Source organism: Apis mellifera, linkage group LG2 (genome assembly GCF_003254395.2).
Source record: "Apis mellifera strain DH4 linkage group LG2, Amel_HAv3.1, whole genome shotgun sequence".
Classification (NCBI taxonomy): Eukaryota; Metazoa; Arthropoda; class Insecta; order Hymenoptera; family Apidae; genus Apis; species Apis mellifera.
This window is the reverse complement of record NC_037639.1, coordinates 11,590,963-11,618,767: the sequence shown is the minus strand read 5'-3', so window position 1 is coordinate 11,618,767 and position 27,805 is coordinate 11,590,963. Positions and strand designations below refer to the sequence as shown.

The window sequence follows — 27,805 nt, the reverse complement described above, 5'->3', positions numbered from 1 at the left end:
GATTTTACTTTAACTTTGACAAATTTAATGAATTTAATAAAATTTTATTAATTTTAAGGTTAGAAAAGAAAAAATATACAGGTAGTGTACAAAGAATTTATTTATTTAATAATAAATCTATTTTTAATAATTAATAAGTAGAAATAATTAACTCTTTATATGAAATATTAGTAAAAATAACCTTAGGTGATTTTTTGATCAAAGCAAATTTGCGAAAATTGGAAAAAAGTGTTCAAAATATTACTTTGATTCCAAAATCTGCCTATCGCGAAATGTTTTCTTGCACATAAAATTTCATATATTTTTATACCAAGAAAATAAATTACCTTTTCAATTTAAATTTTATTTAAATTCATTATTAATATATTAAAAAAATATTAAATAATAAAATTATTCAATGTATTAAAAATTATTAATATATCATCCTTATTATTCTATGATAATTTTTTGGTTGATATTTTTTTTAATAAAATCAGAGGAGATCTGATTTTTTCATTACAATATTTAATTAATTAAAATCAATTTCAATATTTTTTATTTATTCAAATATTCATATATGTTGTTCATAAATATATATTTATATAATTAATTGATTTTTCAAATATTCATATGTTGAATACATTTTAATTTTAAAAATTAATATAGTAAACATACAAAATTAATTATTAATTTTTTAAAAACACGATGTGCAAGAAAACCTATCCTGATCTGATAAGTAAAACACAAAAAATAGAAATGTTATTACTCACGGGTATAATAAATACCCATGGTCACTGTGCTCGTGCAAAATTCTACGTATACAACCAGTCACCCGTGTCGATTCAGATCTTTCATCCTACGACATGATTGAGTGACCAGAGGAACAAAAATGCATGCGACTCACCATTAGATGCGAAGAACGTTGTTCAAAACAGCTATGTACAACAGGAAATCATCGTAAAAGCTGAGATGTATCTATAACAAAGAATATAATAATTTAAAAAAGTTTTTTAAGAAAATTTTTTTTAAAAAATAATAATAATAATAATAAAAGAATGAAATATAAAATTTTATTAAACTTGCAATATGAAAATAATAAAATTTGATATTCTAATAATGTAATGATAAAAATAAAAAAATATACAATAACTTGAAATTTAAAAGTTAAAAATCTTTGATTTTATTTCAATAAAAGAATAAAAATTACCTTTTCGCGTGATGGATGATCACCTTATTATGTTGATGCACTGATTCTAACTTATAATTGAAAACGATTTTTAAAAAAAAGAAAAGATTAACATCCGTTTAAATTGTAACCGATTAACAACACTGATTCTAATTTCGCGTATGATCATTGAAATTGAATTTAATTAATACTATTATTCTTTAAAAAACATTTAAAAAACTTACGCAATAAACACTGACTCTATTAACCGCATTGCACGCGGCCACAAAAATTCTCTGAAAATAAAATGTTATTAATATGAAAAAATGAGATAGAAAAAGAAGAAAAATATTGAAATATTAAATTTCGAATTGATTATTAATTTTTCAAATATAAAAATATGTCATATATATATAATAAAATAGAATTTATTTATATTGTAATAAATTAAAATAAAATAAAAGAAAAAAAAATCTTTTAATCCTTTCTTCTTTCAGTATTTTCAGTATTTTCAATAATATATGATTTTTAATAATATAATATAAATTACTTAACAACAATTATTAATAATCAACAAAAACAAAAATACAATAGCACAATAATATTACAGTAAAATATTCAACTTTACCACATAAAGATGTAATGGCAGCCATATTGAAATTTTTCCCGCCTTAAAAATGTAGTCCAATAATCCATAGAAGTGGAAGTTAAAATCTTCAAAATCTTCAAAAATAAAAAAATAAATATATAAAATATATAGAATGAACCAATCATATTAAAATAAAATAATAATTAAGTATAAATTTTATTTCAGAAAGTCATAATATAAATTATTTGTAACTCTAACCTGTAATTTTAAGAGATGGATAAAAAGAAGAAAAATAATTTAATTGTCAAAAAATTTTCATTTATAACAAAAGACACGTATTAATAGATTAATAATATGTGCACTACAAGAAAAAAAACTATAGAAATAAACATTAAACAGAAATAAATTATAACACTCGAGGAAAAACGACACGTCTAAACACTATAATTATCGAGACTAAAGTGACACCTCGCGCTCCGATTTCGATTATCGAATTAGATTGGAGAGGGGGAATATACTCGATAGTTTGGCAACAAGTCGAAACATGTATCGAAACATGTCGAGCATGGCACGAACGCGATTCCCAATTTCTTGGAAAAGATACATGATAAGAAATATTTATGTCCTCGACCACAACGCAGTAAATAAAAAAGACAAACATAAATAATAGAGATTTACTATTCTACGCATTTAGAAAAGGGAAATATATTATTTAAATAATTTAATTGGACGCAATAAAATTGATTATAATGAATATTTATTTTTGTTTCAATATGAATATAGAATGAATAAAAATTTATATTATATATGTCATTACATATGTCTATTTTTCTGGAAAAAATAAAATCTTACCTGATACGTAGGAAAATCATCGGCTATAAATCATGGTGTGCATGCACAAGTCCACCATTGTTCCAATATCATTTAATGATGCCAATTAAACGATAATCTAATAAAATAAATACCAAAACGATCACACAAATGTATAAATTTACAATTAAAATAGAGCAAATAATTGAAATCCTACTAAAATGTTTTACAATATGATATAGGTTACCGATAACCTCAACAATTAAATAAAAGATCGAAAGCAAAAACACAAAAAAAGTTCAAGGATTAATTAATTTCGATATTATAATGATTAATAGATATTGAATATTAAATAAATAAAGCAGTAGATTATAATTAACAGAATAGAAATAGACTTACTTATTGCGTAGTAGAAATGAAACATCCCGAAACCGGTAACACGTCCTATCGCTATGTTTTTCGGCAGAACAATGACGCTGTGTGCCACAAATTTGCCTAAGGTGTTTCTAATTGGTTGAAGCGGCGTCTTTCCTTATTTACTTAAACGCGCGAAAATTGAAGAATTATATATGAATTAATTATAAATTCTTACAATATTAAAATCCTATGAAAATACATTTATTAAAAATACAATAAAAATTAATTATTAATAATGATTTAACATATTTCCACAATGTAAAACTATAGTAAATATCATTTATACTTTCATTAGTATTCATTTTTAACATATAAATATATTAAAATATTTTAAACGTTATTTTACAAAAAAAAAATAATTATATAATGAGAATAATAACAATCACAAATCATAAAACAATATATTCATAATTGTTAATTAAAAATAATTAAACTTGAAGTAAAAATTTTAGTTTATGTTATTTAGTTTAAATTAAAAAAGAAAAAATGCATAAAGAATTTTTTATATCTTGTATTTATAACTTAATATTAAAATTTAATTTCTATTCCAATCATTATTAATATTGCAATCTTATTCCATGCTGGATCGGTAACGTTGAAAATGATACTAATATGGTAAAGAGATCCTGGAATCTCTCTAAAATATAAATCAAGAAAATGCATTGAATATTAAAATTATTTTTTATGTAAAATATATATACGAATATGTATATATAATATTATAAACTTTTTTTTTACAATCAATTTATGAATTATCAAATAGATATGATAAATGTTCAAAATTTTTATTTTTCATTTTAATCAATAAAATTACACTCCTTTTTGTAATAAAATAAATTTTTTTTATAATTATTTATATTTATTAATTTTCATCATCTTTTTTGATCGAGAAAAATATTATATTTCTTAAACTCGCTCAACAATGTAGAGAGCATAACAAATCCTCTAATTTTTTACGGTCGGTATTTCAGAACACGAAATACGAAATCAGATGAATTAATAAATCCTATTTTATATTTCATTTGTATTAAAATAATAATATTTAAATGTAAAATTATTAAAGATAATAGATGTATTTATAAACAGGATACAAACTTAAAAATAATACAAATATAAAAATGTATATCATAATGCAGGAACAATCTTTTGCGAGAGCTTTAATGATTGATAATTTTTGTGTGTTTTTTCAAAATCTTCATAGTTATTATCCATTTTGTCATATTTAAACTCTTTTATTTATTCTTAATATAAAAATTTTAAGTCTCAATAATATGATATGATGAAAGATATTGTGAGATTTAATTTAAAATTTGTCTTTATCATTATTATATGTGCTATATAGCGTGAAAATTTATAATAAAATTATTAGTAAAAATAAATATTTCTTAAAACATTGTTTAGAAACTTTTGCAGTTCTCTATTAAGAAAATTAACGCAAAAAATTCCTACATCAATTTATCTTCCAATTAACTTTTCTGAACAAATAATAATTCAAAGTTAATATTCTCAAGGTAAATTTTAAATAAATGTTCTTCTTCTGCGAAATTCCACAGGAAAGAATTATAATAAAGAATACTTTGCAACTATGCAACAATTATTTCCTTTTGCAAGAAATATTTGTTTTTGAAATTAATATATCTACGCAATATAACGTATAAATAAAATGTATACCCATCGCACAAAATTGGCTGCATAACATATCTATACGTAACACTGACCAGAGTTAGAGAACAAAAAAGTCGAATACTGCTATTGTCCAGCTGTCCAGTAATGGACGACCCTCTTTTGGCTCGAGCTAATAATGCCGAATTGATCCGGGACGCTTTTCGGTGATTATATTTCACGATGCCGAACGTTTGCCTTTTATTACGACCATACTAAGAAAAGCAAATTTTTTTACTAGATTTTTTTTTTCTCTACCCAGCTCTATATAACTATTTTAAGCATCTGCGCTTCAAATCGTACCAGCACACCGAAAAAAAAAAAACAAAAAAATTATAGAATTTTAAAAAAAAAAATTTTATAACAAGATTTAATGCAAAAATATACATATTTCATACATGTATAAATTACAATAAATATTCATGTTCGGATTATCCTCCATATTATTTTAATTATAAATTTAAATGAAAATTGAACACGATCAATGTGTTAAAAAAACAAGATAATTTGAAATAGAAACTCGAACATTGTCGTTTATCGTACCGTGAAACGTAACGTCACTTACAAATATTCTTTTAATCGAAAATTTTATCAATAAATTCTTTTTATTACTTTACAGCGATCTATGCTCACTATGCGAAATACTTCTAAGAAAAAAAAAAAAAAAAGGAAAAGAGAGACCATTATTGAATCGTTGGATCCGTGGTCGTCCATGTGGCGCGTAGCCCTGTGACACGGCTACTCGTTCATTTTTTTGCCAGCTCTTTTTACCACCGGTGATTCGATTATTCAAGAGGGAGGAATGTAAAAAAAGGAAAAAGAAAAAAAGAAAAGAAAAAAAAAATGTGAAAGAGAAGCTGACCGTGATACGAACACACGAGAAAATACGTATACCACTTGTTCATTTTCATCGGGATAATTTGCACCGGAATCTCGAATCTTCGCCTATCGAGCCCGCGTCGTACAAAGAGCGATTCATTTCCGAATCTAGACCCACACCGACGAGTGCCACTTTACTCTCCGATGCGCGGGAATTTTACAAAGGGACTTTTCCTTTCCTTTTCTTTTCTTTTTTTTTATTCCACTGTTGCAAAAGCAACGATACGATTACCCGCTATGCCCGCTGTAACAACCATAAATAACAGGAATAGATCGCGAATAGGATGGGAAAGCGAGCACCGGCAGAAGCAGGCGCGGACCGCCAATTGAAATGCATCATGCGATTCGAAATTATTGGTCTACGTCTCACAAAGTTCCTCGCGTAATATCATTAATTTGGAACGGCGAATACGAATGGACGCAACTTCATTATCATTATCAATACCGCACCGAAATCGCGTGACAAATGTGCAACCGCAAACCGGAACGCCCCAGCGTACGCTTGGAACGCCATTGGCCAGCCGCTCTAATTTATCCTTTAAATTATTCACCGTCTCTCCGGGGCTATCCCGTCGATTTTTGATCGGCGAAGGAAGAAAGTATCCCGCGGAACAGGTGCGCTGCAATTAGACACGTGCCGTGGGCGCGACGTGGGGGTGGGGGTTAAATTGCGAGGAAAAACGGGGAGAGCGGAAGGCAAATCGTGGCCGACGGGAGTAATTTCGCTGGAAAGTGAAAAGGATGAGCGTGCGTGGTCAAACGCGATGCGCGCGTGAATGTTTATGCCCCACGATGAGTCCACGCTCTCGTTTCTATAAATTATTCGCATTCGCATGGGCGGAATGGTAATTTTCTAGCCCGCCAGCGTGGAATGGATTATCGTACAAGTGCGCTGCACTTGTTGAACCCTTGTTTATGATCACTTCCTCGAAACGAGTCGCGTCGAAAAACGTTGAAAGCGTTGTTAACGCGAAAAACGGAAGGAAGATCGCGCCTCGTGCGTTTCCCAAAAACGAACGAGTACAAAAATCATAAAGTGAGTGGAGGGAGGAAAAAAACGAGGAAAAATTTCGTAATCTCGTTTTCGAAATAAAGGCGCGTAAAGTTTCGGTGTGAAAAGGGTGGAGAAAAAAGCATCGGCTCATCCTCATCGCTCGAGTTCCCTCGAGTGCTTTTCGAAAAAAAAATATCTTCCTCTGTTTCTCGCGTAGGTGCGAGCGTCTCTCGCGAGATTCTGCGCGTCATTTCCCGTAGAATGGGAGGAAACTCGTACTAAGAGAAGACTCGTACCAGTTCGGACTTGTCCGTGAGGCTAAACTAATTTGCCGCGTGAGGGTAGTCGGTGGGTTCGAGGTGGGTTGAAGTGGGGTGACACGGGCTCGAGGCAGATGGAAAGTTCAGAGGGGATGAAGGGAGAGTCATCTGATTCCGCGTAGTGGGAGAACCGAATTCCGAGTGACCAGTAAAAATACCACCCCACTCCCTCCCCTTCCCCGCTTTTCCTTCACTTTCTCTTTCCGCTTCGGTCTCTTTCCTCCTCTTCTTCTTCCCGTCTCCCTTCTCTTTCGGATATCCTCTACCCTCACCAGATCCTACCTTAGGGGTATAGGAAAGGACTGTGAACTGGGGTAAAAGACTGCTCGTGCTGAGTCGCGAGGAGGACGGTGATAGCTTAGAGACGCGTGGCCATGTTTGTGTCCATGGGTACGTACGCGAGCGTGTGGGTGAGCGGCTTTTTTAACGCACGTGTGTGCAGGTGCGTAAGTCTGAGAGAGGAGGAAGTGCCTTAACGAAGAAAGACTTTCTCAGTGACGGATACCCTTCCTCCCGACACCCCTTTCTTATTCCTGGGATTTTAATTTTTTTTTTATTCGATCAAAATCGTAGAGGGATATATACGAATAATTCAAGTGTCGCGTCGAATCGATGAAATACGGGTTTCGTGTATAAATCCAGTTCTAATATTAACTTTTTGTCAATTTCGTTGCGCGAATAAATTATACGGACACGCGTGATAAATAGAAAAACGAAATGGAGGAACGTTTGATATTATCTAAATTTTCTCGAGGCAAAGAAGTTGGCAGGTTGAAGGAAAACGTAAGGAACCAAGGGAGTTTTAGGAAGACGTCGTCCCTGACTTTGAAAGAGGGTGGCAGGGAGTAAGGGGTGAGTTCGCTGGGGGGACTAGAAGCTGGGGTATGGGGACGGTAGCGGGGATGGGGGGTTGAATCAGCGCGGGGGTGTATGGGGGAATTAGTAGATGGCCGTGGACAATGTGGGGGATACTTTCTCATATCAAGTATGGCCGCCATCGTGGCACGATGGCCAAAACAATAGTAAGTAGAGAGACCCGTAGGCAATCGTCGATTTCTTACGATTCTTCTTCGCTAACTTCTTCGTTATTTTTTTCCCCCCTCCCTCCAATTTTGAAAAAATTTTTTAATTTCGGATTCCGATCTTACGACAACGAGGCAACATTTTAGATGTTTCCTATTGTTTTTCTCGTGTTTCAGTGCGCAGTGAATAAAGTGATGTTATCGTCGTTATCGTCGCCGTTATCAGTCGCGAGCTCGTGCCTCGTTTAATAAAAAAAAAAAAAAAAAGGATTCATCGTCATTATAATCAACAAATGGATAACAACAAGGAGGAACCAGCCAATCGACAACATTTTCAATTCTTTCACGTGGGCAAATTGATGCTACTGATTACGGTAAGTGTTAAGAAAAGAAAAAAAAAAAAAAAAATAACACGAACTTCCTTGAAATCGTGTATCTCGAGTCATCAAATGATCACTTCGTAATAAATATTTTTTCCAATCACTACTCGTCGATCTCTTATCTATTATTAAAAAGCATTCGTATATAAAAGTGAAAAATAAACATTCCTTCGATTCCGTCGTTTAACACGTACGGAAAAATAATGTTCGCGTGTGTGCAACAGTGTGTGCAATTGATCGTTCTTGTGAACATTCTTAACGCCCGACCTTCGATATTTTGCGACCAATTTTCCTCCATTGAGTAATATAAATAAATCCAGTGACGCGTAATAATCACTTCACTGTGATTAACGATGAATAAAGATTAAGAAAAAAAAGAAGGAAAGAAAACGCAGTAAGTCGGAAAGATGGAATATCTAAAACGACGCTACACCGTTGCCCATTCGAAGAAGACTAAGAGACCGCCCGATATCCGCCGACGTCTTTTGCATGCGAATACTCCACGTGGTTCATCCGACGACACGCATTGCGCAGATCCAACTTTCCGCAATCCCCACCTTTATGTGAATCGCACCTTTTACATACTGATTTCAGGTACGAATATAGCACGTCATTCGGTTAATGTAACCCGATCGCGTGAACGAGTTTTTACCCTTCTTCTTTTGAAAAACCTTTCCCCAATCATTTTATTAATGAAACTGTTAGGAATTTGATTCCTTCGGTCGGGTAAATTTCTGATATTTATCAACTATCTTTTTTAACAATTTAAAACCGAACTGATACATTTCAATTCTCCCTTCGTTCGATAGAAGAAAGAAATCAAATTTTAAATTCGCGGTGCGTCTATCGTGATATAAATATCGATGATTTTATTTTTTTTTTAATAAAATAATTTGTTTAATTGAAATTTCTTGTCTTTTTTATAAACTATTTTTATTATATCTCGATCTGTAAAATAGAATGCAATGTCGTTTAGCATGTAACATCAACGTAATGCAATTGCAACGTCAATCGGTAGGAAGGAGGTCGAAGTGGTGAGACGAAGCGTGCTAGATGTTTAAAGAAAAGAGGAGAGTGGGTGGGTGGATAGATTTTCAGTACTGGCGCGATGATATTTGTCTTGTTTACGGACAGACTTATGCGCGTGTGCGGACCAGTGAAGTTCGCTGCTCGATCAATAGGCCTCTACTGAAATCACATATAAACGCACTCACGCGCGCACACACACACACACACACACATACACAGGTTACTGCTCGAACAGATAGATATATACTTATATCTACGCAGGCGAAGGCTAACGCAAAAAGTTCGCGAGGTTTTCTTTTCCACTTGAAGAATCGGGATGATCGAACGACCCGACGCGATACTTCTGTAATTTATCTCCCTCTCTCTCTCTCTCTCTCTCTCTCTGTATCGTCTTATCGATTCCAGAAATATCGGTTTCTATCGAATGTTTCATCTCTGTTTGTATTTAAAAGTTCATTGAACATAGCTGTTTAATAATCTTATCTTGCACATTTCCACATTCATATCTTTCTCTGCATTTTTTTTTCCCCCGCTTCCAGAAGAAGCGTTTCCAAGAAACGGAGTACACGTACGTAGGTGAAATATACACGATATAAAACACGAATCCGTCTATCGAACATCTTGACCGACAATCTCGTATTAGTCGGTTCGTCGAATCATATCGATTCGCCGCATTCAATATTAATTACCATCGTGCAAACCCTCCGCCGAAAACGCATAATTTATCGTGCCATCATTTCACGACTCGGCGAAGAGTCAGCTGCGACCGGCACGCATCCCGCGTTGCATTATACGCGGCATATGTTGTCGCAGCCTCGTTATTTTGTCAAGTTAAAATATTGTTTACTGGCCTGTACAATACGCCCACGCGACGAGAGCTATAAAACGATAGAAAGAAAATAGAAGAAAGACACGCGGCGTGTATATATATACGTGCATATGCAATAATACCTCTTTCGCCTAAACTATCCCTTCGTATCATAACCGCGATAGTTATTTTCCCCCTATTGCGTCGTGCTTTCCACTACTCTTTAACAACATGTTTTTCTCGACACCCTTTCGAGAACGATGAAATTCCCCTCGATCCCTCTCCCCTCCCTCCATTTCCCTTCGCTCGCCGTCATTCATCCAATTTTAGGCTAGAAACGGTGCAGAGGATTTTCCACAATATAGCGGGGTGTACGGCGAGTATACCATACGGGCGTATTTACGCGTATTTTTCGAAAATCCGTCAAATGTTACGCAGAAATGCGGGTTTTGCTTCGCAACCCTCCGCCCAATTCTGTTTTTCAACCCCCGCGTAATCCAATTTCTCTTAAGCTGACAGGCGGCCGTCCAAATTTCGAATAATGACCCTACGTCCTTTTTGATTCGAAAAGTTCAACGTCGATCCTCTTGTAATCAACACTCGAGACGGATATCGAAGATAAGCATCTAATATTCGCTATTCTCGATTGAAGAAGAAATAATAATATTGGTAATAATAAAATAATTCCATTTTTCTATACGTGAACAAATTTCCATGAGAAAAGGAATGAAATCCATTCTGTTGTGTATAACAAACTTAAGTGACCGTAAAAATTAAGAAATAAATTAACGATACAATTAGAAACGGAATCGTCATTCATCGAAATCGTCAATCGATTCTCGATCAAATCTCTGATCGAAACAGCGGTTCAAAAATCATCTGTCCGGGCAAACGATGCTTGGTTAACTCGGTGGTGGGGGATATTTGTGTGATGGCTCTCCAAAGGTGGTAGGGACGAAAACGACGTGACAGGCCCTTCATGGGGCACCGTGACTGCACCTAACAGTAACTTGGGAGAGTCCACAGAGGCGTAACCCCGTGCGAACACCCCGTAGATTAACACCTTTTCAACATCTTTTTTAAAGTATCCTTTTCCTCGCGGCCATCTGTACCTTTTTCCTCTCGGCCCTTCCCTCCAAGAAATTCATCGCTCGTCTCCCTAGGTCCGTTCATCTCCTAACTTCGGTCCAATTTCTTCCCTTCGGCCAGTTTTAGCGCGATCGAACGAATATCCTCGAACACCCTTCCCCACTCCGACCCCTCGGTCCGCTCGAGACGTTCCGTGGAAATCGTAAAATTTATATCGAGTGGCTCGTTCTTTCGAGGGCTCGTTTCGAGCAACACCATCCTCGAGGTAGCCTACCCTCGGTTTACCTACCCTCCTTGACGCCACGTGCCAATAACGCCTTTCCAACATTCTTCACGTCTTAAAAGGAAAAGTGGGGAAGCGATCGTACACCTTGCAGAGACGTGCCGCTACGTGCGTGTGGTTGAAAACGAGAAAGTGCTTTTACTAAACGCGCGCGATTTCTTCCTTTCCTCGATAAAAATGCGCGATAAAGTTCGATACGATGATACCCGATGGAATTGTGCTGTTTCGAAACCGTTTCATTTACGTTCCGATATATTTATCGGACGGGGCGAGGACGTTTCATCATCAATGAACGATGACGTTTCCGATGACGACGGATCGATTCACGTATTGGTAAGAATTTCAATCTCTTCTTTTCCACGATCCTTTCTCCTCGATTTGTGCTTGTTTCTATATCTCGTTTCTAATCCCTCTCGCTGGTGAGCAGAAACTGGCACAGTTCAATGACCCGGCCATTATTTCGTGACAGGAGGCATGGGTCTGTCAACCTCGATAAGTAATTATGGAGCTTCTGAAATGCATATTCGTACTATCCTCTGAATTCAGCCCCAAAGCATGGGCGTAGATATGAGTCATATACCGAGTTCCCCAAACGTCTCCCTTTTCTGGCTGTGTCCACTCGTCGCGTATAGGGTGTCTCGTCGAGGCAACACCTCGGTCAACTCGTACGTACTCCTTTTTCCATCGCTCGTTAACCGATATTCTATTTTCGCCGCGTGTCCATAATGTTCTTTCTTCGTCCATTATCCATTGATTTTCAAAGACACGATTGATGAAAAATCTCGCGTTTCCTTTCTCGTTCGCGTTACTAAATACTGAAAAAAGAAATCGAAGAGTCTCGTTCGAGTCGAGTCTCGAGGAGAATGAGAAGGAAGAAAGAATAACAAATATCGATCTCTGTTCGACAGAGCGACGAGTAATCGATAGAGGTGATAGAAGAATCGGCGGTGGACCACGGTGGCTGAGACGTCCTCGACGATGGCGCACGAGGCGACGATATCGGATTTGACGGAATTGGACAGCGACGGATCGAGTTGCGGAGAGCGCGACGCCAGGAAACGTCTTCTTCGTTTCGACGTGGATCGAGCGACGGGGCCGAAGAAGAGGCGAAAACAAACGACGCCCGTCAGATTCTCGTCAACGTTGATGCCCGGCGTGCACGAGGAGTCGAACGAGGACGAGGACGAGGACGAGGAGGGCAGCGAAGGTAAGCTGTCGTCGCAATCACCCAATCACCCGAGTCGATCGTCGATAAGGGACGAGAACCTGAATAACGAATTCCGTTGCCAATACTGTAGCCAGTTTTTCGATCGAAAGGAAACGTTGAACGTTCACCTGGACAATGAGCACGGTTCAATAGCGAATAGCATATCGGGACAACGATGCCCGAGTAGTAGGTCTCCCCCCGATCGAGCGATCAAGCAGGAACCGTCTCACCAACTGGACCAATCCGAGAACCCCGTTAATTTGCTTAGCGTAAAGAATTTCGCGATAAATTGGCTGGCCACCGGGCAACACGTGCAATCGCACGCGCAAATGCAGACGCAGAACGAGGAATCGTGGCCCATCACCGCTCCCCCGTCGGGCCAAATACAGCCTCCACCGTTGCCCAACCACCTCCAACTCCTCGCCACTTTTCCCGGCGCCTTGGCGCAGTACCTGCCCGTGCCCCCTTTCCCCATCCCGGATTCCGGCTCGATCGCGAGAGGCGCCGGTTTAGGACCAACGCCGGTGAGGATCTTCAACCCGGACGCGTACTGCGATCTGTGCAACAAAGAGTTCTGCAACAAGTATTTCCTCAAGACGCACAAGGCGAACAAGCACGGTATCTACGCGGATTCGCCCGGGCCGAGCAACGTGGTGGACAACGCAAATCCGGGACCCGTGTTCCCCGTCAACTTGCCGAGTAGCGTGGTCAAATTGGAACTCGCCGCGACACCACCCGCGCCGACGGTGGCGTGCGACCTTTGCCAGAAGCGGTTCAAGAACGAGGAGTCGGTTCGCAAGCACAAGCAGAAAATGCACGCCGAGTTGTCGGACCAGTCGCAGGAGGGGCAGATCGGTTTGCTGCAGAACGAGGAGGACAGGGGGGAGGCATCGAGAGACAGCATGGGCGGTATGGAGACGTTGTTGAGGCAAGAGTACGGGATCGAGCAGGAGGACGCGACGTTCGTGCCGGCGCCCAGACACCTATCCCCCCAATCGATTCAACAAGCGCGCGACTCCGGGTTTAGCGCCGATCGGCTTCGTCGTTTAGGGGTCATCAATCCGGACGCGTTCTGCGAGATATGCTGCAAGGAGTACTGTAACAAGTATTTCCTACGAACGCACAAAATGAAGAGGCACGGCATCATCGTTCAGGACAGCGAAAGATCGCCCACGAATCCGGCGATGCCGGCAAGTTGGCATCAGGTGCAGACCAGCCCGTTGAATTTGATCATGGCGGAGAACAACGTGGGCGGGGAATCGAGCGAGCGTGGCGGCGACGATTACGAGTGCAAAGCGTGCGGGATACGTTTCCAAACGATCGGCCTGTATCGAGCGCATTCCCGGAAAATGCACGAAGGGGAGATGCAGGAGTCGCCCGGTCGGCAAGAGTGCGAGCTGGATACGGCCAGCAGCGATCAGCGGAACGATTCCATCTCGGAGGATCTTCAAAAATTGCAGACCATGCTTCTGCAACTGAACGGGCTCAAGTCTGGTAAAGGGTTGTCGTGCAGCGTGTGCGGCAAGGAGTGCGAGTCTCGAGCGGGTCTGCACATTCATACGATAACGGAGCACGCAGCCATTGGCGAAGATTCGACGTCCTCGCCGCAAGAGAAGTCGCCCTTAACCGCGACGTCCGCGTTCTCCGCTCTATCGTGCGGGAAAGAGTACGCGAGCCAGGATAGCCTGAGAAAGCACGAGGAGCATCAGCCGGCGATCTCGAGTGGCGTCCCGCAAATTGTCGTCGCGACAACCTCGGCGACGAGCGGTACGAATACGACGAGCCAGGCACCGGCCGAGAGGAAAGTGACGTCGATGACGCCCACGTCGAGCTACTGCGAGATATGCAACAAGGAATTATGCAATAAGTATTTTATGAAGACGCACATGCAGAGGATGCACGGTATCGAGATCGAGAACGGGGCCCAGATAGGAGGCGTGATATGCAACATTTGTAACAAAGAGCTGTGCAGCAAGTACTTTTTACGCGTCCACAAGCACAACACGCATGGCATAGTCGATGAGAATACGGCGAGCACGGTGAAACAGGAGAGCCACGAAACGGCGAGCGCGGACGACGCCGCTTTGAAGCCGGAACAACTCGGTGATTTGACCCACAGATATTTCACCCATTTCACAGAGGTTTGCCCGATCTGCAGCAGAAGGTTCCGTAGCATAAAGTGGCTCAAGGCTCATCTGATGGGCGATCACGGGAAGACGGGTATCGAGAAGTGGCGCGAGATGGAGCAACAGTATCAAACCAGTGTCCCCAAGTCGGGGAGCAGGGCGGTGAACATGACTTCGAAGGCCGGTCAACCGGGCTCCAACTTGAAGATACCGAACGGGTTCGAGATCTCGCAGCAAATCAAGTCCGCCCCCGATTACGCGGGTTTGGGTAATCAAGTGTTGTCCAATCTGCTGGGATCATCTTCCGAGGATCAACAATCGAAGAGTTACCGTTGCTCCTATTGCAATTTCACCACCACCGTACTACCTTTCCTCTTCCTTCACGAGAGATCTCACGGGCGGGACAACACGGAGGCTGAGAAATCGCTTCGATGCCCGATCTGCTCCCAACCGTTTCACCAGCCCGAGATGTTGCATCAGCATCTACTCGCGTCCCACCAATTCCCCACCTTGCTCCCCCATTTCCAACCCCCCCTCTTCAATAATTTAAACCTCGACGCGGAGAGACCGACGAACGAGAGCAAGGAGAGATTCGACTCGGAGGCGAAGGAGGATCGTACGGGGAACAGCCCGCAGGTGGTCGTTAATCAAAACATTCCCGACCCGACGAGGGGCAAACGGCAGGACGAGACCACTGTCCAAGTCACTCCTCAGGGTGTGTACAAGTGCGCGCAGTGCGGATACGCGACGACCAATTTGAACAGGATAAAGAGGCACGTGAGGAAGGATCACAGAACGATCGGCGATCCTACGGACAGCGTGCTCGCCGAGCTGAGCAGAACTTTGAAGGACGTCGCGAACAGGCACAAGGTGCCTGCCTGTTACGCGATGCCCCAGGACTCGATGAATTCGATCGCCGAGAAGACGATCATGCAACCGTTCCTGATCGAGGAACGGGACGCGATGCAGGCCGGCGAGGAATCGAGCTCCGAGAAACGATTCGCCCCGGCTTTGGTCTACTTGCCCGTTAAATCGCGAATTAACAACGCGCTCACCGCATCCTTCACCCTAAGCCCAGCTTGAAACTCTTCCTTCCTCGTATTTACACGATTGATATCTTCGATATTGCTACCACTCGTTTCTACGTCTGCGATTTGAGCACGTGTTATTAGTTCCTATGTAAAGTGTAAGGAAATAGTTAGGGAAAGTTTATATATTTTTCATATACGTGGCTCGTCGAGGATTTCATTTTAATACATATATATATATATATACATATATGTAGACAATTCACTGTTCGAATATTTCCTGGATATTTATAAATCAAACGATCCTTTCATTTTCTTCCACTTTTCTTCGTGAAGAAAATTAATACATGTTTCCTCTCGATGATTGATCTTTTTTTAAAAAAAACTATTACAGACACATACATATATATATATGTATATTTTGGATCCCGTTTTAATATACAGAATGATAAAATCCCGCGTTTGAAAGCCACGTTGTTATACACTGTTCCAATTCGGGAACGTTTTCTATTGTACATATAATAATAATAATAATCGTATAACCGACACGAACGGGTGATCAAAAAAGTTCCTATTTTAAACGCGACCGATCCTCGAGGAATACGAATAATCGACGTCTAAATCATCGTTCAACGATCTCTCCTCTGTTTCGTTTTATTCTCGTAATCCCGTAATTTTTCTTTCTTGCTCAAGTCCAGGAATTACGAGCGAAGTAGAACAAGATATAAACTGAGAAAAGAATACGCGACGCCACCTCGATGATTTCGAGAATCGTCGATACCGCTTAATCGTATCGTTTTATATCGATGGTTTTCGTTTCTCGCGATCATACTAGTCAATATTTTATATACATATAAAAATATATATATATATATACATACATATATACATATACGTATAGTTGAGAGAGAATTGGGGAGAAGATTTATAAAAGTATTTATAAATAGACGAACAAAAAAATACGACTATAGAGCAAAAGAAGAAAAAAAAAGAGAAAAAAGATGAGAAGAAAACGACGAAAGAAGCGTATAATTACTGTAACTTAGAGGAGGCGAGCATGATCTACGTTATTACGATATTATAAGTATCGAGGAGCATATGAAAGCCAATCAACTCAGGGTCGACACAGTATAACCCGTAACAAAAAGTACAATCGTATACACAGCCAACGCATTGCATATAGAATTAAAATAAATATATCGATATAATATTTCGCAAGCCGCGGATATCAAATATACGCCAATCGGTCTCTTCCCGTTTCTTTTTTTTTTTTTTTTTTTTGGAAGGGATGCAACGACCATACCATACGAGTACTCGAATGTACGATACAATACCCATTCCTTTAAATCTATTGAATTAAAATTGTAACGCCTCTCTGATTATTATCTACTATCTAAACAGCGTAAGGTTTTACATAGTCTAGTCGTTTACAAAGAAATAGGGAAAACGACGTCGTCCGAAAACGACATCGAAAAGTTCGTAAATGTTCCTCTCTGAAATAAAATAAAAACGTTCGAACATCGTGCCTTGCAGCTGAAGAAACTGAGAATCAAAATTTCGTTATAGCCGTATATATCTACGAATCGGATAGAAATTGGACGCGATCCGAGTGTCCACGTGATGTCGTTTATTTCTGTTGCCCGTATATATACCGCAGAAAACAATTCGTATCCACGATAATCCTCTCGACCTTCGTAATGGCAGATTCCTCTCTCTTCTTCTTTTCTTTTTCGCCCGTGTAATCATAAAAATCGCTTATCAACCGCGATCGACCTCACCGGTTATAACACGCTCCTCAATTTCGATTCTCTATTATTCCAATTTTTTTCTTCCCTAAAAATAAAAAGAAAAAAAAAAAAATGATCATCAAGATATAAAAATTCGATATATACAGAGAATTCAAAAACCAAGGAAATAAAGAGAGAGAGAGAGAGAAGGGAAGAATGCAAAAAGTTAAAACGATCTCTATTTTTAACCGAATTTTCAATTTTTCCACGGTTAACGGTCACCGAGCATTCGATCGAAACATTGTAAAAGACAGCTGGTTTTACAGCGTGACCAGTGGATAGCCAGGCGTGCAGCCGTTCCGAGCTTAACGCCGCCGCCCGAAACGCGTTCTTTCCACCGGTGGGGTCCCATCGATGAACAAACAGGCGCGTTACGTTTCCGCCCTCGATGCACGCCCACGCAATGTTAACCTTGGATTATGAAATAATAAAGCGGCTCGTTTCGACAACTTCCTTCTGTTTATTTAACGAGCGTAAACCGCGCACGCAAATTCGTAGCGGCGTTTTGAAACGGGTCACCTTATCGATCGTGACGACACGAAACGAGCATCCGTCGTTGTATCGATGTGAAACAACAAAGGTGGCGTGGACGCGATCCAATGAATGATCATCGGGCCGGCCATCGGGACGATCGGGATTTATAGCGTATCGGAAGCAAAAACGACGGTCTCTCTCTCTCTCTCTCTCTCTGTACCCGACCTTTTGTCTCACTCGCTTGCCCATAAAAATTTCCCCGGGACAGCTGAAATTCGAGAACCGCGTCATTTAATAGGATACGTCCGGGTTTTTCGGCGAAAATTCGTCGTCCGAATTAGTATGCGCGCACGCGTGCATTAACATATTTTAGGGGAGATGGAGGAATCGGCCATTACGAATCCATTGAGAGAGAGAGAGAGAGAGAGAGAGAGAGAGGAGAGGCGGTGGTCAGGGAAGGAGAGGGAAAAGGAAGGAGAGAAATTTTCGGTCGGGGAGAAGGGAATTTTTAGCGGGCATTGTCGAGACGGCGACGTTTGGGTCTGGGCAAACGGTCCCACATCTGGTCCCCTCGTACGAAGGTCGGTGAGAGGAAAAAAGGTCGCGACCTTGGCCGGGATTTTCCCGAAAAAGTCCGAGGGAAAGGAGGCGAGGCGAGGGGGGGCAGAGGGTGGAGAGCGCGTATCCCCGTCTGCCCATTTTTCTCGCCCCACGGACGAACAACGGTGACATGCAAAACGCGTGCGTCCATGTAAATCGGCTACCCTCTTAATTGCATCCCATGGAAGTATGCGTATTGTGCGCTTAATGGCCCGTGCGCGGCAACGAGGGTCGTAGATTTTAATTATTGTAACGACTCGCAGTCGATAATAAATCGAGCAACGCCGGGGGCGTCATGGTTTTTCGCTGGTCGCAATTTATTTCGCCGCATTCGTACGAATGACTCCAAGTCAGACAAAATAGAATATGAATCCCCTCGCAAAGCGTTCTTCTTTCCTCCTCGGATTTTCGTTTTCAATAGCGTCTCACGGGCATTCACGGATCGTTGTCGTGAAAAAAACGTTGTAATGAAATGAAAATCATGACGATCCTAGGAAATCGTCGTAGGGATCATCTACTAATTTCACTGCAAGCGGTGTGTTTCCCGAAACGAGTATTGCCTTGACTAACGTAATTGAGCGCAAAATCAAATTTTACCCGTTTAAATCAAAATGATAGAAAATGATGGAAAGAAAAAAAAAAAAGTATATTTAACATATGTATATATAATATATAATATATAATAATTATATATATTATTAATTATATATACACAAAAATTAATTACGTCATAGGCTAAGCGCGTTTCGTATTTAAAGATGAAAAAAGATGATATAAATATAAATATAAATATAAATATAAAAATATATATATATATATATATATACATACATGATCTGTATTATATTATTATTATTATTATTATTATTATTATGAGAGTACGTGTTTGATAAGCGTGTCATTTCATGTAAAGTGTTCCGCGCATCTAGGGAAATTATTTTTAGTCCATCTAGTCTTTTTCTACAGAATTTACAAAAATTCCAAAAACTATTCTAGTCATATGACGCAGTCGAAGAATCATATATATACATATATATATGGAATATATAATATATATATATATACACACATGATATGACTAACCTCGAATGGTTTATACAAGATCGATCGTATATTTTTATATAAGACTACGAATAATAAGACACTTTTTCCTTTGTTATTTCTTTATTTGTATTATTTGTATTATTTTGTACATTAATTTCCTTTTTTTCATTCATTATAATTTATACACTCAAATGAACGGTATGCACAAATAAAGAGTATCTTTAATTTCTTTAAGTTTACGCTTTCTCTATGCTTTTCGTTTCCTTTCGTTTCTTATTCACATATTCGTTATATAAAACTGTCCCGTTTTATAACCGTTCCCATTAAATTTTTACCGTTCCATCTTTGCACGACACGAACTTGTATAATGCAATTCACTGAAACGTCAGTGTCCGTCAAATCGATCAATTTCATCGTTCCTACGTATATTTTAAAAGGTGCCGCTCCTACGAGTTTTTCAACACGGTGCAAAAGGGTGTCCCGACGAATTAAACGTGACAAATTGCTCCCGCGTTTCCCGCACTTTTGTTACTTTATCGAACAAAAAAGTATAAGTCAAACACAACCGTATCCGGTTTCTTTCCCAGTTTCCAATTTTTTTTCTTTTCCTTCCTTTTCTTTTTTTCTCTCTTCCCTTCTTTTTTTTTTTCTATCCACCACGCTCTCAACAACGTGGCGTTGTTGGAGAGGGAAGGAGTGGAAAGATAAAGAGGGGTGAAAAGAATAAAAGAGAGAGAAAGAGTTTCTCTTTCTCGACGACTCTTCGTGAGCGTGGCAAGGGATAATATTTTATGGGCAAACGAAAGGAAAAGCGGGTTGGTCAATTTTCAGCGAGAGGGAGAGCGCGATCCGAAGACGTGAAACGCTTGCGCTATATCGGAGTTTTCCTTTTGCTTGATGGCCGGAGTCAACGGTTTGAAAAGGGAAGGCGGAAGGCAACCGTTTCCATCTTTCTCGTACCAACGACTACCAATGAGTAAATGACACACAGCTAGCCCCTACTCTCGTACGCAAACACACAAACGTACGTACACACCGAAAATTGGACGTCTACCCACCCACACCCACCGGGGATATGTATAAAAATCAATAACATCTTGTGGTTTCCAAGAGCACCGAAAACGGGGAAATATAGTATATAGGAGGAGGATATATAATTCTCTTCTATAGAGACGAGAATCGACCAATTTTTCATTATCGTTGGCTTTTGGGTATTAATTATCGATAATCGCTTTCAATCTTATCCTATCTCGATGAGGAAAAAACAGAAAAAAAGGAGAGGAGGAGAAATTGATTTTTCAAGAAAAGAGAAAGAGAGCGATAAAAGAATGGTGTGGATCGTGAAATAGAGAAGAAAACAAAACTATAAAAATAGAAGCGTCCTAAATTGTGCAATAAATCTCCAACTACTTCGTTCTTTACCAGTGGAAAATCGATATCTTTCAAAATTGAAAAATAATATATTTTCAGAAAGAATGGTATTAAAATTTTTAAAAGAAGGATCGCGTGGTAAAATCTTGACGAGTATACTATACGCGATATTTCGTCCATCGTCCATTGTTTTCTCTGTTATCCTATCGTATAGGACGAAATAAACGGGATCCCCGCTTTTGTTTCTCCATCAATTATTTACGAAGGCGACGACAACGATGATTCGAGCCGCGTTCGTCTCGAAGTTCGTGGTAAATTTAAGAAAGGTATCGAACCGTGCACACCCCTCCTTTCTCCTAGTCCTCCACTCTGTTCCTCCTACTCATCAACCACCACAACCGCAGCACTGCTTACTCCCTGACAAGGAAGTGAATTGCAATTATCAAAGCCTCTCCCTTCCCCGAGCCACCCATTCCCCTCTTTTCGATACATTTCTCTCCCTCCCCCCCTCCTCCCTTCTTTCGTCTCCTCTTCCTTGGCTCCTTGGGCTCGCTTTCTTTCCCCCTATCGTTCAGCAACTTGGAAATTTCATCCCCCCCGTAATAATTTCGCCACCACCGCCACCACCACACAACCATCGTGGCCATCGTCTTCGACGATCAAAAGAATCCACGTGGCGAGATGAGGGTCGACGAAATATTTCGCTACGTAGCGAATTTCGTGAAACCCTATTGTTCGATCTTATGAATGAGAAGTGTCACTGTTGAAAAAGAAAAAAAAAAAAAAAAGAGGGGAAAAAAAATAACGAACACAACGCGAACAAATATAAATTTCACAGAAACGCGAGAATCTTGTTCCTTTTTTTTTTTTTCATTTTCCAAAAATTTATATCGTCGCAAAAAGAAGAGAGAGATAGAAAGAGGGGGAGAGAGAGAGGAAATAGGACGAAGCATACATTAGTTTGCCCGTTGACACGATTTTTATAGAAATCGCGAGGACTCGTTCGAATACGAATAAACGGGTAACACCGATCAGATTGAATGCACGCGAAGCAGCGTGCATAAACTTGGTGAAAATCTCTCTCTCTCTCTCTGAACCGTGAAAAGATGAAATATCGGTGTCGATTGCTTTACAATGCCCAGGATCCCACACGTAACATTGAACGAAAAAATTCGAGCCCGCTTAAAATAAAAAGAGTGAAATTTGTGAAAATCCTTTCATTCGAATTCACCCTCGTTTTTTCTCCGCGCGACAAATACACTCCGCGCTTCCTCCCTCTTCCTTACAAATCACCTACGTACACAGACGCGCGCGCGTACACACACACACACGCAGCACGCGTGTACACGGTTTTTTCCGGTTCAACGATTTCTGAAGGGGGAGAGGAGGGGGAAGGGGATATCGAAAGAGAGAATTCCGCGATTCGAGGAAAAACTTGGATGAACGGGGTGAAAATATGGGATATTGTTCGAGGGCCGGTTTTTCGAAGTTTTCGAAAAAGGGGATCGCGGAAAAGGCGCGCAACCCTTTATTTGTTTAGGAGAAGCGTGCCGGGTGCGCGCGCCACCGGCATACGCTTACCGTTTCGACGAATTTCACCCCAAATTTTCAGCTGGCACGCACCCTACCCGATTTACACAATATTTTGGAAATCTTTTATAAGATTTCCCCTCTCTCTTTCTCTCTCTCCTAGCTTAGCACGAGCCAACGGCACCCAACTCCATTGTAACCGACCCGCCTCTCCCCTATTTTCTTTCCTACGACCTGTCGACGAACGACCACGACGACAGATGGGAACGTGCCGCTGTTCCGACGGAATACCACGCGCTCCACCAAGGGTTCCGGGAACAAGGATGATGGAAATAGAGAGGAAAAAAAAAAAAAGGAGAAAAAAAAAAGAAAGAAAAGTTTGTAAAACGCATCGAAATCGTGAAATTAGGGTCGATGTCGGGGAAAAACGCGAGGAATTAACATAGGCGATGTGAATAGGGTCCACGGAGCGGAAGGGTGGACGGGATGGATTCACGTTGCACCCCTTTCACGCGACACGTGTCTTTCATTTTTGCTGCACCTTTTTTTCTTTCTTTCTTTCTTTCTTTTCCTCTCCTTTCCTTCTTTCGATACCTTTAATAAAATCGTACGTAAACTGGAAACACAAAAGGTAAAAATAAAGGGGGGAAAGTTGTAAATCAAAGTTTTTTGGTTAAAGAACGGTGAAGGGGAATATAAAAGAGAGAATGCAAAAAAAAAAGAAAAGAGGAACGATGGATACTGATTTCGAATTTTTATTCCAAGAAAGTTTTCATTCGGAGTGGCACCTGATTAAAATCGATAGCTTTTAACCGTTTCGAAGTTTACTCTTTTACATTTTCCACCGCGTTTTCAATCCAAATGGAAATAGGAATAATTTTAAAATATAATTTAAAATTAACTGCGCACTTAATTTATTATATACATATGTACGAGGATCTCGTAAATTTAATTTTTCTCTTACGTAATCCCGGGAAAACCGCCTGACAATAATACTTCTCCGGTTGAAAATATTACGCAAGCGCCACAAGAAAATTCTGAACGCACAGAGACATTTAAATGCATGACACGACATATTTCGCGATATAATTTAATTGACGTGCAACAACTTATTGTTCATATTTTTCGACTGAGCCATGATCACCGCACTTTTACGATTAAAAAAACGGAAGGATTGAAGTAAATTTCAATATACATTGTCGACGCGCAAAAATTCAACGTAGTTCGTAGAATTGGGCGTTACGTACGACTTGTAAATATCGACGAACGATGAAGTAGTTCCGCGCGGAAATGGATACAATGATGGATAATACGTGATACGCGAAAAAAACTTATTAAGTTCCTATTAACGTGTTAATATAAACGTACGTTCCTAAGTTAAGCTTTACTTAATCGCGTAAAAGTTACGCGATGCGTTAATGTTACAATTGGAAGGAATGGGAGGGCGGGCGCATGGCCCTCCTCATCAACGGTATTCGATTATATGTACACGCGTATAGGAATTCCGTTTTCTAAACGTCTCTAAACCGCAAAGCATGTGTATTGTACGTGTGTGTGAATTTGTGCGAATTGTGTGTACACTATAATAAAGTTAAGCAATACCGGTTAAGCGGCGAAATTATATACATATATAAGGATATCGTAATACGTAACGCGAGGGTAGAGGGATAAGTATAATTGAGAGAAAATCAAAATTAGTTATATTAAATATGTAAAACCGCGACTAGTCGCGTTACTAGCCAATAGCCATTTCGATAATGTATTTAAGGAAGAAAAAAAATCTTACGATCGATAAGTAATCACAATTCAGGGTCCCCTAGTTGTTTCTCTCTTAGCGGCGCGAACAGTGAGGATAGATTAATTAAAGATGAATGTATCTATTCGATGAACCAGAAGTACAAGTGAAACAACTGTTTCGAACGACGAATTATTAAGAAAAGATTAGAGAAAAAGGGAAGAAAAAAAGAAAAAAGAAAAAAGAAAAAAAAAGAAAAAGATATACGTGTATATTTAACTTAGGAGAGGTGTGCTATTTACACGTGTGTACATAACGAACGGTCATCGGTGATTTTTTATGTAATCGCATACAAACGAGTATGTTAATTATGAACAACTGTGACAAGGAACATTAAAACGGAAGACAATTACATTCATCTGATAATGATCAGAATTTTGAAGTCGGCCACTCCAGCCGGTCATAAATGATAGATGAAGAAAGAGAAGGAGGTAGAGGTAAAAATAAAATTATTACGTGAGAGTAAGTGCACACCGTACCAAAATATTTTTTCGCGAAGATCGAAAAATATATCGAAATTATTATTTTTGCAAAAAAAAAGAAAAAAAAGAGAGAGAACGTCGAAACTTCCTCGAAAAACGACGAAAACTTTGAGACTTTTTCGAAATATAGAAGAATATCTTTTCTACGCAATAGAAATGTTTTATCGAACAAGAGAATTACCGATTCTTTGATAAGAAAAAAAAGGAAAAAAAAGAGAGAAAAAAAAAAAGAAAATGTAAAAAAAAAAAAGGGAGGGGGGGGAAAGAAAAGGAGATATATAATTTTAAGCGTAACAAAAAGCTGTAACGTAACGTTTTAGAATACAGCAAACCGAATGTTCCTAATGTAATGCTTTCATCTGAATACGTATATTTATAAGATATTTACACGATAGAGATTCTAATATTTATATCTTGCCCTGTGACGTTTATGTTTCGACTTTTTTTTTTCTTTTTTTTTTTTCGAAGAACAAAAATCAAAGAAAATAATTAATATTATTATAAGCGAGAGATCGAAGGAAAAAATAAAAATTACGAAATATTTATATATGTGCGAATAATATTGTGTATATGAGAGAATCGAGAAACCAACGCGATATACTTACGAGCGAAATGATGGAAAGATTTGCAACGTGTCAAATATATCTGACTTATATGGAAGAACGTGAAACTTTGTTCCTTCAATTTAATACGAACGTGTACAAATTGATCAAATTCTTGGGAACAAGCTCTTTTATGTAAGTTAGATATATGATATTCGAAGAAGAAGAAGAGAGAAAAAAAAAAAAAGAAAAAAGAAAAGAAAAAAACTATTATAAGTATCTACATTCGTCGTACAACTTGAACGTTTTTACCATCGAAAAAGCGAAAAATATCTTTTAAAACTTTCGACGAATTGTAACGCGACGTGTAACGCAACATGATTGTATTAATGTTCATTGTAACTATGTTTGGCATATTCATTTTAATATGGTTGTTAGCAATTGTTCTGACACGATCGAGGGTACAAAAATCCAAGGAGCGAGAATCAAAATATTCGAGAATCAAAATTACATTGTAAGTTCATAGAAGTTGGTTGTTCGTCGATAAATATTATTTGTTAGTCAAGAATAGTTGGATACGTCCAATAATATAGTCTAATAATCATTATATACCGTCGTATCATTCCTTGTTCCTTCTTACCTTTATCACCTTTATAATCTCATATAAGTATACTTTTTTTTTTTAATCTCTTTGAATAGAAAACTGTTGGAAAATTAATTGCGTTGCTGTAATCGTCATTTCATTATTATAGTATCATATCAGTTTAGATATGAATACGAAGATATCGCAAAATATGAATATTTTACATTATGAAATGTAGCAAAAATTGAGAGAGAAAGATATATATCAATTCGTGTAAAAATTTTTTTCTTCTTTTTTTTTTTTTTTTTTTTATGAGTCAAATGATAATTCTACATGATCTGATTATTTATCAGAATAGAATTTCAATCAAGAACGTGTCGATAAAAAAAAGTTTCGATAAACTATTATATATAATAAGATGTAATGATAAATACATAAAGAATCGAAAATGAAAACGAAGATTGCAATCAGATTTACGTCAGAATTATTTTTTTATCTTAATTAATCTATCTATCAATGAAAATCATAACAAGTTATTTCTTAATTTATATTAAAATACTATATATGTTTTCACGGCACTTAAGACGAGATTCTTATTGGAATAATAATCTCTATTATCAATGACAAATGTTGCTCGCAACAAACAAGACTCTCGACCTACAGCCGATTGAAGGTCGATGGTAAGTATCGCGCTCAAGATCAAATTTTATGAAAATTTTTTTATACTTTCCGATGATATCGTTTTAATATGTGCCAATTAAAAATTCTAAATTGCAAGTATACATATTAAGATGGAATCTTAAATATTTATCCTTGTGAAAAATCCCACTAAGGAAAATAAATTTTTTTTTACGTATTCCTTCCTCCTTGAAAAGAACAACAGGTAACAATCTGTATAAATTAGAATTAAATATATTTCGTTAGAATTCCAACGAGCACGTACGTATTTTTTTATTGCCCATCCGTATGTCTCTAAGCTAATGAGTCATTATTTTCCTCAATTTAGCGTATAATCTTTTAAGTTCATTTTCATTGAACTCGCGTTGAAATTTAATCATACTACGCGTAATGCAATCGAATCAATAAAATTATTAAAATCCACGAGTATGCCGGAAATCTCTATCTTTCGCATTTGCAAGAATATAATTGCGATAACGTAGATAAATCGCACTAATAAGATAAATTTCAAGAAACGTGATCGATGTCGTTGTATAATAAATAGGGGGGAAAAGAAAAAAGAAAAAAAGAAAAAAAAAGAAAGAGAGAAAAAGACAAAATGGCAAGTTGAAAGAAAATCACTGCTAATTAAACGGTGCATAATATGTACATTTACAATGCTCATCAATCATGGTAGGGAGAAATCCGTGCGTTTTATAACCAGTAATAAAGTTGCTATAAAGATTGTTTACATTGTAGTATTCAGATTAAACGAAAGGTGTCGAATATCAGCGATTAAATGATGATTATTATTTATTTCACGATATCACAAGAATTAACTGATTATTTAAAAATAAGTCGATTAACTCGACTTTTGTTACGTCTTTGATACGCAATGGTGACAAGTACGTTTAAAACACATATTCCATATTTATTCAATTTCACCGAGCACGCTCGAATTTTTTTAAAAAAAAAGTCATATCGATGGATGTTTTTTTTTTTCTTTTTAACGATTTGTTTAACAATCAACAAACACGATACGTCATTTATACCTTTTACCGCTCAGGTAAATTAACAGAAAATGGAATCAATCGTGTTTGATATTTGTATTCTCGAATGTAAATATTAAGACACGTACTCGACCTATACTTTG

At 38.3% G+C, this 27,805-nt stretch overlaps 1 protein-coding gene across 2 annotated transcripts; it reads left to right on the top strand.

Moving 5' to 3' along the window:
• Window positions 1-8,020: 8,020 nt before the first annotated feature.
• Window positions 8,021-16,122, top strand: LOC102654726. Of its 2 annotated transcripts, none has more exons than XM_026439147.1 (2): window positions 8,021-8,211; window positions 12,335-16,122. In XM_026439147.1, the coding sequence occupies exon 2, from the start codon at window positions 12,405-12,407 to the stop codon at window positions 15,840-15,842; it is 3,438 nt and encodes a 1,145-aa protein (XP_026294932.1). In that variant the 5' UTR covers window positions 8,021-8,211; window positions 12,335-12,404; the 3' UTR covers window positions 15,843-16,122. The 2 variants fall into 2 exon arrangements, with proteins under 2 accessions (XP_026294932.1, XP_016766513.2); XM_016911024.2 differs by lacking the exon at window positions 8,021-8,211 and adding an exon at window positions 8,218-8,811.
• The last annotated feature ends 11,683 nt before the right edge of the window (window positions 16,123-27,805 follow it).

What these genes read in the sequence shown, in the direction of transcription:
- LOC102654726 (XM_026439147.1), top strand. Translation starts at nt 12,405, where the DNA reads ATGGCGCACGAGGCGACGATATCGGATTTGACGGAATTGGACAGCGAC.